Source organism: Cydia splendana, unplaced genomic scaffold (assembly GCF_910591565.1).
Source record: "Cydia splendana unplaced genomic scaffold, ilCydSple1.2 scaffold_116_ctg1, whole genome shotgun sequence".
Classification (NCBI taxonomy): Eukaryota; Metazoa; Arthropoda; class Insecta; order Lepidoptera; family Tortricidae; genus Cydia; species Cydia splendana.
The window spans coordinates 167,196-179,769 of NW_026946841.1; the positions used below are offsets into that span (position 1 = coordinate 167,196).

General features: G+C 39.2%; 1 protein-coding gene across 1 annotated transcript; it reads left to right on the forward strand.

Moving 5' to 3' along the window:
- The first annotated feature begins 8,021 nt into the window (after positions 1-8,021).
- On the forward strand, positions 8,022-12,230 carry LOC134805458 (uncharacterized). The gene is made up of 2 exons (XM_063778761.1): positions 8,022-9,330; positions 11,908-12,230. Exons 1-2 carry the CDS (start codon positions 8,022-8,024, stop codon positions 12,192-12,194), a joined length of 1,596 nt encoding a protein of 531 aa, XP_063634831.1. The 3' UTR covers positions 12,195-12,230.
- Positions 12,231-12,574: the final 344 nt, after the last annotated feature.

A 12,574-nucleotide genomic window follows, 5' to 3' on the forward strand; every position in this document is an offset into this window, starting at 1 on the left:
AAAGCAAAGAAGAAATGTTATCCAGAAATCATCAGATTTACGGAATCAGCAGGCGAAGTGGAATTGCAGAGTTTATTGAATCATACTGCATCTCGCGTAGAACTACAAAACGAAGTTTTAAGTACTATACCAGAGGAATCGATGGGTGATGTTACGTTAATAGGAAAGTGGGGTTTTGATGGAAGCACTGGCCATAGTGAATATAAGCAAAACTTCGCCAGTTCAGATGTGACCGGAGACGGAAGCCTATTCGTAACATCGTATGTACCTCTTCGATTGATTTCAACCACTTCATCATCGGATGACGCCGTGCTGCTTTGGAAAAACCCGCGCCCATCGTCGACTAGATACTGCCGGCCAATTCGATTTCAGTTTATTAAAGAAACTAAAGATTCGACTGTTAACGAACAAACATACTTTCAAGAAAAAATTGAGCAGCTTGTGCCTACGATAGTGAAGTGCGGAGACGGCAAAGAAATAAACATAAATCACTGTTTGCAACTCACCATGCTTGATGGGAAAATATGTGCCGCACTCAGTGGCACTTCCAATGCAACGTGCACCCTTTGTAAAGCTGTGTCAACTCAAATGAGAGACGTTCCTTCTAGCATAGAAAGGCCTATTGATTTTAGTAAATTGGAATTTGGACTCTCGCCGTTGCATGCGTGGATTCGGTTTTATGAATATTTTATTCATTTATCGTACAAACTTGAAACAAAAAGATGGTACGCTACATCAGAGGAGGATAAAAAGCACATAGCTTTGAGAAAGAAAAAAATCCAGGATGAGTTTCGGCAGAAGTTGGGTCTAATTGTAGACAAACCACGAAGTGGAGGGAGTGGCACATCCAACGATGGAAATACTGCGAGGAAATTTTTTAAGCACTCTGATGTGTCTGCTGAAATCACAGGTATCCAGCAAAGCCTTATTGAACAGTGTGGAACTATTTTGGAGTGCATATCGTCTGGTTATACAATCAATGTAAGAAAATTTGAAGAATATGCCACAAAAACGGCTGGCCAACTCATGGATGCATATGGCTGGTATCCTTTGCCTTCATCAGTACACAAAGTGCTTATACATGGTGCCATCATTATAGAAAACGCTCTAGTTCCTATTGGAGAGCTGTCCGAAGAGGCAGCTGAGTCAACAAATAAAAATATAAAGATGTTCAGGCGAGACCATACCAGAAAAATGTCACGAACCCACACCAACGAAGACCTTATTCACAGGCTTCTTTTAAACTCGGATCCATTAATAACCTCCAAGAGGAAATTGCCGCGTAAAAAAAAAACTACACTTTCTTGTAACGTATTAAGCTTATTAACTAGTACTGAATAGAATTTAATGCTTCACTTATTGTTTTCGTTTGCTTTACTGTTATCTTTTCTATAGAAGTATACTCGATCTTTATGATTGATTTTTCCATTTAGTATTTAATTTTTTTTGCCCGCGGACAGCGAATCGGGGCAATTTTTAGGTTAGGTATTTATTTGTATTAGTTTAGTTATTTTGTTTTAGTGTTTCTTATGCATTTTTAGTATGTATTAATAGTTAAAACTAACAAAGACTTCAGGTTTTTTATGATGTGATTTTTAATGGAGAAAAGTTTAATATACTTATCATGTTATATACTGAAACAAGTGTTTTATTTTATTAAAAACAATATTCGTTACATCATATACTCATTTCCGAAAAAAACCTACGATAATTAACATTTTTTTTAATTATGGCCGCCTTTACAAGGCGCGCCGACCACCGTGGGGTGGTCGCAATTTATGTCGCTGCCTTGTATTGCGATTGTGAGCGTCACCGTATGTTGCGAATTGGTCTAAATGCGTTCGTACATATTTTGCGATTTCCAGGATAAACAGACTTGGTAGCGTTAGTATCTTGTACTCCTGGAACAAGTTTCTTACGTCGCTGTCCCACGGAACTCCCGCCACGACTCGCATCGCTAGTCTTTGTAACCTGAACGGTCTTTCTCGCTCTGCAGCATTACCCCAGAGGTCAACGCCATAAGCAAGAAGTGAATGAAAGTAACCGTAGTAGGCTTTTTTCACATTATCGGTGTTAAGGCTAGGACGCAATCTACTCAGTGCGAAACATGCAGATGAGAGCCGGCTGCACAGTGTATCAATGTGAGAACTCCATGTGAGACCAGAATCTATTATTAGACCGAGATATTTCACCTCATCCACCTGTGGAACCGGCTGCCCATTACAGACAATGTTTAGATTGTGATCCTGCCTGCCACGGAGCCCAAATCGGATGATGTTGGTTTTTTCGACATTTAATGTCATTCCATTGGCCGTGAACCATGACGCAACTTGATCCATGACCATATTGGTTTTTTCCACGAGCTGCGCATGGGTGTCGGCGGCTACGATTACGCACCCATCATCCGCGAATAATACGAACTCGGCCTGGTCACTTGCGGTTGTGAAATCGTTCATGAGTATCAAGAAGAGGTTATTACCCATACTCGAATCCTGTGGTACGGAACGCTCACCCAGATCCAGCAGATCCGACCTGGCACCGCATACGGATGTCAGCAGCTGCCTGTTGGAGAGGAATGACACAATTGTGTCGTAAAAGCTACCTGTAACGCCGTATATAGTGGTCAAATTTGGCTAGCAACAGAGAATGACTCACCAACTCGAAGGCGCGTGACAGGTCGCAGAATATAGCTGCGACCTGCCTCCGCCCCTCCAGGTGTTTCATCACCCTCTCCACGACGTCTCTGGCTGCGTCTATCGTCGAGCGGCCATGTTGGTACGCGTATTGCTGCTTATTTAATAACTCATTTCTTCTAAAAAATGACATGAGTCTTTCACTTAATAGCCCTTTACAAATTTTGGAAAATATTGGTATTAGCGAAATAGGTCTGAAATTCTTTAGGGATTGCATCTCCCCTTTACCCTTATATATAGGTTGAACTTTGGCCCTTTTTACATTGAATGGATATTTGCCGGCATTAACACACTTGTTAACCAAGTTACACAGTATTTCAATGATAAAACTTGGTAACAAGTCGAATAGGTGAGTGGACATGTCATTGATGTCTTTTGAATCCTTTCGTTTAATGTTTTTTACCATTTTTTCTACGTCATTTAACGAAAAAGGAGTATGAATTATATAACTTAAGTGTTTATTTATATATCGAGTTAAAAAATTAAGCGCAGCCGGCTTGTTGACATTTGCATTTGCACATTTAATTGAGTGAACGTAAAACCGGTTTAGTTCAGTTGCAGTTTCGGCCGCCTGCTGATCGACGGACGCTCCCGTGGCTTTGCTTATCAGTACTTGAAGGGCGTTCCGCTAATGAATAAATAAAATGTTTCAGTTTCCTTTCATTCCACGTTCAGACGGCTGCTGGAAAGATAATTCATTTTTTCTTTTCTTTCACTATGGCGTCGAATGAAGTTGTGTGTATCGGTATAAGTTTAATTTGTAATCAATTGATCATATAATAATCGTATCGTCTTTATTTTAAGTTTAATTTCTTCTTCAGTAACCTCTAAGTTTAAATCACTAATTAGAGATTTTATAGAATTTGCCCGGATTGTTCTGTCTTTATACACAGCATTCGTGGTTCCAGAGGCATTGGTAATTTTTAAAATGCTCCAAAAATAAAAATAAAGTATTTTGTTCGTTCCACTTGAACACCATTTTATTGATAGTAGTATACCCACAGGATTCGAGAAAAATATACATAATCCGAATGAACGTTCATTTCTGTGTTCACACTGTTAATTTTTTGTTCATTCGGAGTGCGAGTGAAAGATGCCGAATGAAAATATCCAACATTGTTGGATTCTTTCATTAATGAATTCATTTTTCAATTTTGGTTCATTTTGTGTTTAGACGTCTCACTTTCGAGTGAAAGATGAATAATGAAACTAGAAAATGAACAAAAAATGAACCGTCTGTTCCCACCTTAATGAATTCATTTTTCACTTTTGGTTCATTTTGTGTTCACACGTGTCACTTTGAGTGAAAGATGAATAATGAAACACAAAAATGAACCGTCTGATCCCACCTTTAAGGTTCACTCGAATGAATGTTCACTTGAGTGAATGGTTCATTTTTCTTTCATTGCATGTTCACACGGTGCTGGTGCTAAGATTATTCACTTTTTATTTTCTTTCACTATGACGTCGAAAGAAGTTGTGCGACTAATACGTCTTGTATAAAAAAAATGTGATCATTTAATAAAGATCTAAACAAGCAAAAAGCAAAGAAAACGTGGTGGTAGTGGTGGGCGCGAGCTTCGAATACATTGGGGAAACTAGCCATCGCAATCATTTGCGGATGAATTTAAGTAATTTTGAAGAACTTCTAACTACGAGTATTAGTTGCATCAGCGGTACAACTAATGGTAGAAGTTAAATAAATCATCAAATTTTACTGCGATATCTTGCTACTGGCTATTATTTTGGAATTCTGGAATATTTTACAGAGTAGGTACTGTAAAGAGAACGACCTATTGGGAGGACGCTGTGGGCATGGAAAATACGAAGATCACTTTCTCTATTTTATTTTCAGCTGATTTATAATTAAATAAACATCTATACTAGATGGCTGCCTCTGATCGAATGTCCAATGCGCACCGCGTTCCATTTGACAGAGGGCTTCAAATTCTAAATTTGAATATCGTGACTAGCCAGTCACAGATTAAAAAAGACTGTAAAGGTTGTAAACCTTTACATATCTCGCCTCCTCGGGTGAAAGAGGTAGCTATCTTTCACAAAACTACGCCCTATCCTTACTTACTTACTGCTTACTGCTAGCCTTTCTCCGCAGACGTTTTGTCTGGTTGCCCTTGGCATAGGCCTCTCCCATATTCCTCCACGCGTCCCTGTCCAGAGCCTGTCTTCTCCATAAGGCTCCAGCCACCTGCCTGAACTCGTCTTCCCATCTCATTTTTTGTCTACCATCATTCCTTTTTCCGTCTCTTGGGTACCATGTTGTGATGTCTTTTGACCATTTTTCTCTTTTGTCTCGGAGCATGTGGCCAGTCCACTTCCACTTTAGTTTTTTCATAGTGTGGTTGACGTCGATTATTTTTGTTCTCTTTCTAATGTCCTCCAGTTTTATTCTATCTCTAAGTTTAACATTCAACATGCTTCTTTCCATACTGTTCTGGCATACTTGGAGAGCTTTCCTTTCCTTGACAGTTAGGGCCCATGTTTGACATCCATATGTAAGGCAAGGAAGGATACAGGTGTTAAATACTTTGGACTTAATATTTGTTGGTATTTGGTTGTTCTTCACTATTTCCTTTAGTGACCAGTATCGTTTCCATGAGTTCCCGATTCTAGTGTCTACTTCTTGTTGTGTCAAGTTTTGAGGTGATATCACTTGTCCAAGATACGTGTATCGTTCTACATAAGCAATGAGGTTGTGGTCTATGTATATATCTTCTTTTACACTGTTGGTCATTAACTTGGTCTTTTCGGTGTTCATCGTTAGTCCCACTTCTTTGCTGCCGTCTGCAAGCTGTTGTAGCATTATGCTTAGGTCCCTCGGGTTATCACTCAGTAGAATAATATCGTCAGCAAACCTTAGATTTGTTAGTTTTGCTCCATTTATGTTAAGGCCAAAAGATTCCCAGTTAAGTTTTCTGAATACATATTCTAAAACTGCAGAAAACAGTTTAGGTGATAAGGGGTCTCCCTGCTTAACTCCTTTCTGCATGTTAAAAAGTTGGCCTTCTCTTTCTGTTCGTATTTTAGCTGTTGAATTTTTATATATTTGTTGGATTATCCTTATGTATTTTGTCGGTATGTTTTGTGTTCTCAGCGCTTCCCATATGTATTTATGTTTCAGTGAGTCGAACGCTTTATTATAGTCTATGAAAGCAAAATAATAGATTTTGTTGTATTCTTCATGTTTTTCTATCAGCTGTTTGATTGTATGGATATGGTCGACTGTTGAGAATCCACTCCGAAACCCCGCTTGCTCTTTAGGTTGGTTTGCCTCTAATTCCTTGTTTATTCGGTTTAGGATAATTTTGGAGAATATCTTGTACAAGTTTGTAATTAAACTGATGGGTCTGTAGTTGTTAACCAGGCTTTTGTCACCTTTTTTGTGAAGTAGTATAATTGTAGAGGTGGTCCATTGATCTGGTATAGTTTCGGATCTCATAATGTCATTAAATAATTTTGTTGTGGTTCCTAAGATTTGGTCTATACATCCTTTAATTATTTCGTTGGGTATTTTGTCGTCACCAGGGGCTTTTCCATTGTTTTGTGATAGAATTGCTTGTCTTACCTCACTTTCAAGAATAGTAGGGATTTCTTCCTCATCTTCTTTATATTCTAGACTGTTGGTGTCCTCTGTATCACTGTATAGTTCTCGGTAGAATTCTGTTGCGGTGTCTATGATCAGTGGGCGGCTAGATACTTTGGTTGCTAGTGCTTTATTGGGTAGGTTGGGTATCCATTCGGTTTTATCCCTTAGTTCTTTCAGTGCCTTTTTTGTTCCTCCCGTTCTTTCTATATGGTGTTGTATTGTCTGTAGTCGGGATCTTGCTATATGTTTTCTAATTTTGTTGTTGATTTCTTTGCTCAATTTTGCAATTTCCTTTCGGTTTGCATTTCTGTTCACTATAAGACACTTTCTAGTTTCCATCAGAGCCCTTGCTTCGTCCCCAACCTTATCTTTGTATATTTTTGAGTTGTTGATTTTGCAGGATATAGCTTTTAGTTCACTTTCTAGTGTGTTGTATTTATTCTGAATTGTATCCTTATTTTTGATCATCTGGAGGTTGGTTTGTAAAGGTGTCAATAAGTCCTTCGGAAGCGGTAGGTGTATTGGTCTGCTGTTTGTTGTTCTCATTATATGTTTTCTATGAATTTTAGGTTGCTTCATATGTAGTTTGCCTCTTACCATACGGTGGTTTGTGTTGAAGTTGAGTTGGTTTACTGTGTCTACATCTTTGAAAAAGGATGGCTTGTTGGTCAGAATATAGTCTATTTCATTCTTTGTTTGGCCATTTGGCGATACCCAGGTCCACTTCTTACTATGTTTCTTTTTATAGAAGCTGTTCATTATTCTTAGGTTGTAGGTGAAGGCTAAGTCTATCAAGCGTTTTCCATTGTCATTCCTTTCTCCCGTGCTGAATTTACCCATGACTGCATTTTCTCTATTGTTGGTTGTCTGGTTTCCACCACTTCCTTGACTCTTCTTCCCTATTTTGCCATTAAAGTCTCCCATGACAATAATGTTTTTATGGGCAGTCTCTATTGTAGTTGAGAGTTGCCGGTAGAACTCATCTTTTTTTGCTTCTGATGCTGCTTCGGTTGGTGCATAGATTTGTATAACAGTCCACTGGTTCTTATGTCCTTGCAGGTCTATATTTAATACTGCAATCCTTTCCGATATACCTTTGAACTCTATGATTTGTTTTTTAAGGTGTTTTTTTACCATAAATCCGACTCCGTGGTGCCCTTTGGTTTCGCCTATATAGTAGAGGATATAGTTTTCATGTTCTTCAATTTGATTTCCTAGTCGTCTTACTTCGCTTATACCGATAATGTCCCATTTGATATTTTCCAATGCCGTTTCAAGTTCCAGCAGTTTTTCTTTATTTCTTAGAGACAGTGTGTTCAGGGTGGCTATGTAGATATTGTTAGAATTGTTGGAATTTGTTGGGAGGGTGTGGTCATCTTCCCCCACGGTGACCAACCGGCTTGGGGTGTGTTTTGAGTTTGTTGTTGTAGTTAAGGTTTTGTCACTATTATTAGTTAGGTTTTTGTTGTTGTGGGTAGATCTGATATTTGTAATATACGCATGTGGGTAAGAGTAAATAAAGTACGAGTCAGTCTCAGCCCGAACTTGGTGTTTGATTTACATCTTTAACATGGCGCAGTCGAAATAAAAGAACCTAAATAGAAAAGTGTTTAAAGTAATTGTGTTTTACGGTTAACGTAGTTAACTTTACGTATACGTGCTGTAGAAGATAGGTACGATTTGGTGACAATTTGTGAAAATACATACTTGTGTGAACTTTCATCATGGACTCGATTTTGCCACCGCCGCCGCCATTTTCGTTCGTCAATAGTTTAGAAAATGTTACTACGGGAAATTTGTCAAAAGAGTGGGAAAAATGGAAGAACGCATTTCTCATTTATTATGAAGCGTGTGAGCTGACGAAGAAAGACAAGAAAGTGCAATTAAGCATCCTTTTACATGTCATCGGCGAGCAGTGCCGAGAAGTGTACGAGCAATTTGATAAATCAACAATAACGACATCAACGGAATTATTGGCTAAGTTTGACTCATTTTTCCTGCCTAAAAAGAATCTAACTATTGAACGGCACAGATTTTTTACTCGCGATCAAAAGGAAGGCGAGTCTATCGAACAATACTCGTTCGAGTTAAAAAAATTGGCAAGTTCGTGTGAATTTAAAGACCTAATGGAGACTTTAATTCGGGACAGACTTATTTGTGGAATAAAGGACCAAGCGATTCGAGAAAGACTACTACGGGAACCAGATTTAACTTTGAAAAAATCATTAGATATTTGTAATGTTGCGCAAATTTCGAAGGTACAAGCCGGAGCCATAAAAAAAGAATCTGTGGAGCATCACGCCTATGCGGTACAACGAGATTATTTTGGGCATCACGGAGTAGTGCGGGAAACGGCTTGTGAAGACAATAGTGATATTAGTGATGTAAATCGGGTAATGTGGGTATCTCGGCGAGGAGCGTCCGCGCATCGAGGAGCAACGCGCGCGTGGCCCCGCGGTAGCAGGCAGCTATCGCGTCCTCGTGCGCCCCCCGCTCACCCGCCCGCGCCCGCGCCAGTGCAGCGCTGGGGTCCACCGATGCAACGAAATCAGCTGACGCACAAACATGGTCGTGGTAGTGAGCGTAGTGCATGGTGTTCAATGTGTGGGTATGAACATGGGAACTCTAGATGTCCTGCTGCAGGAAAGAGGTGTTTGAACTGCAACAGATTTGATCACTTTTCCCGGATGTGCACAGTTTACGAGATTCAAGCGGATGACTCAACCGATCAGGTACGAGTAATATATTATCTTTCTGATTCTCAAAATGATTGGTCTGTCGATTTGACGATTAATGATAGTAAGTTGAAGTTTAAATTGGACACTGGGGCCGACGTGAACATCATCCCGCGTACCTGTTTGCGAGATTTAGGCATAGCTGAGCGAGAGTTAGGAATGTCTTTAGTCCGATTAAAGGGTTATTCTGGTACGGGCATAAAAATTGTAGGTCAGTGTCATTTAAAGGTGCAGCATAAAGATCGTAGCTATATTGTAGATTTTATAATAGCCGATGTAGATTCGCCACCTGTTTTAGGTCGTGACTCTTGTCGCGAGTTAAATTTAGTAAAATTAGTATTGGAGGTGAAAGGTGATGAGAAAAGTAATTTAAATCATAGTATTTTTACGGAGTACAGAGACGTTTTTGAGGGGGTAGGTTGCATGCCAGGCCATTATAAAATTGAGCTCAACGAAAACGTCAGGCCAGTGGTGCATGCACCTAGGAAGCTTCCAGTGGCCTTGAAAGATTCGGTAAAGTGTAAATTAGACGAAATGATTAAAGACGGAATTATTGCAAAGGTTGAGGGCCCGACAGACTGGGTCAACAGCATGACAGTCGCTAGAAAGGCCAACGGGGACATTAGGATTTGTTTGGATCCACGTGATTTAAATTTAGCAATCAAGCGCGAGCATTTTAAACTGCCTACTTTGGACGAAATTACAGCTAACCTAGGTGGATCCAAGTATTTTAGTACTTTGGATGCCAAACAGGGTTTCTGGCAACTAAAATTACATGCTGATAGTACAGACCTTTGTACATTTAATACTAGTTTCGGTAGGTATAAATTCTTGCGTCTTCCTTTCGGAATTTCATCTGCATCGGAGGTGTTCCATAAAAAAATGTATGAGCACTTCGACGACATTCCAGGTGTATGTTTATTTGTTGACGATTTACTTATTTACGGCAGCACTAAGGAGGAACACGACCGTAGATTGAAAATGGTATTGGACAGATGCAGAGAAATAAATTTAAAACTGAATTTAAATAAATGTAAAATTGGATTATCGGAAATTAAATATTTAGGTCACAAGATCACTCCTCACGGCATTTACCCTGACGATGCGCACACGTCCGCGATAAGGAATATGCCACGTCCATTGAACGTAAAGGACTTAGAACGTTTTCTAGGTATGATTAATTATGTTGGTAATTTTATACCTAATTTATCAGATAGGAATCATGTTTTGAGACAACTTCTTAAGAAAGAAGTGGAATGGCACTGGAATGATGAGCATGAAAGGTCATTCAATAGTCTTAAAGAATGCTTGACAAGTGTTCCTATATTACAATATTACAGTTTGGACACCCCCGTCGTGATATCAGTAGATGCTTGTAAAAACGGTCTAGGATGTTGCCTTATGCAAAATAATCTACCCGTGTGTTACGCGTCACGTGCTATGACTAAAGCTGAGCAATCATATGCTCAAATTGAAAAAGAGCTTTTGGCTTGCGTGTACGCATGCGAAAAGTTTTATACGTACATATACGGTCGAAGCGATATTACAATAGAAACTGACCACAAACCACTTGTCAGTATTATTAGCAAGCCAATAGCATCGGCTCCGGCACGTCTACAGAGAATGCTATTGCGTTTACAACCGTATACCTTTGAATTAATTTACAAGCCGGGTAAATATTTGTTTATAGCCGATACGCTGTCGCGCGCTGTTGAACCGTCCAGTGCGCCGATAATAGAACCGCGTGATTACCTAGATGCCCGAGCGCAAGTTTGTGCTGTGGCAGTTAGTAACCCGCTTGTAGACACACATTTTATGCATATTCAGAAGTTAACACAAGAGGATACGGAATTACAATTGTTGGCAAAGTATATAAAAAATGGGTGGCCAAATAACAAACAAGAAGTATGTAATGAAGTTAGGCCCTACTGGGGATATCGGGATGAATTAACTGAGGCTTACGGTATGCTATGGAAGGGTGATAGAATAATTATTCCCTCCGGCATGCGTAGTGAATTGTTAAGGCGGGTGCACATTGGTCACCTTGGCCTCGAAAAATGTAAATTGAGAATTCGTGAAATAATGTTTTGGCCAAATATAAATTCACAGTTAGAAGACTTAATCAATAATTGCCAACCCTGTTTACTATTTAAAAATGAAAATAGAAAGGAGACACTTATTTCGCATGAGGTTCCTAGCAGAGCATGGTCCAAAATAGGTGCCGATATTTTTCACTGGAATGATAAAAAGTATCTTATAGTCGTCGACTACTACAGCAAGTATGTAGAAGTTGTAGAATTAAAGTCTTTGATATCTGACAATGTAATCCAGCATATGAAAATGATTTTCAGCCGCCAAGGTATCCCAGATATAGTTATGTCTGATAATGGCCCTGAATTCAGTTCCCAAAACTTCAAGTTATTTGCTCAATCATGGAAATTCCAGCATGTCACTTCTTCGCCCCATTACGCCCAGTCAAATGGCCAAGTGGAGCGAACTATACAAACGGTTAAGAAGATTTTCAAGAAAACGCAGGTTGAGGGTACCGAGTTTAGGTTAGCTTTGCTGGAATACTTGAATACCCCTATAAGTAGTACACTCGCTTCTCCTTCCGAATTGCTTAATAGCCGCAAATTGAGAAGTATAGTTCCTTGCCCACCGAAACTTCTTAAACCAAAAATTCCAAAGCATGTTAGATCCGAGCTTCAACTACGGCAAAGTAAGCAAAAGGACTATTATGATAAAGGTGCTCGCGATTTAACTCCTTTTGTACCAGGTCAGAAAGTAAAAGTTAGGGTTAATAAAAAGTGGGTCAACGGTATTGTTCAATCGATTCGTGGAATACGATCGTATGCAATACAAATAATAGGAGGAGGCATTTTAATAAGAAACCGACGTCACCTAATATGCGATTCTGATAATCGTTCGGATTCCGAATCTGAAAGCCCTGTGTGCCTCCTGCCTTATGACGACTTAGACATTCCAACTGATAACGCCGCGATGACGTCACCCTCGAATGCTTCACTTATGCAGCGGTCGGACAACTGCACTGCAAGCGATTCTCGCCCGGCCCCAGCGTCTAATGATAATAATGCAAACAATAATCTGTATATTACTCGTTCCGGCAGGACGGTCATTCCACCTGATCGATGGGGCTACTAAACGTGCTGAGTGATGACACATCAAGTCGTGGTAAAACGAAATGTATTAATATTTATAACATTATATATTTATAAACAAAAACACCTGTATAAAAATGTCACTAAGATGTATAATGTGCAATGCCTATGGCTTATGTTTTTTTTTTTTCTCACGTTCAAAAATGTTACCCGTAACCCGTAAATGGAAATATCTGTTATCATAATAAATCCATGATAAATTGTCATTCGTAGGTACCTATTAATAACAGGTAATTATAATAAATTGTATGTATACAAGTGTTTAAATTAATAGTATTAAAATATGATAATGCATGTTAATTTATAAATTATGGTGTAATTAAATGAAAATAAAACATAAGGTACCTAATACCTATAAATAAA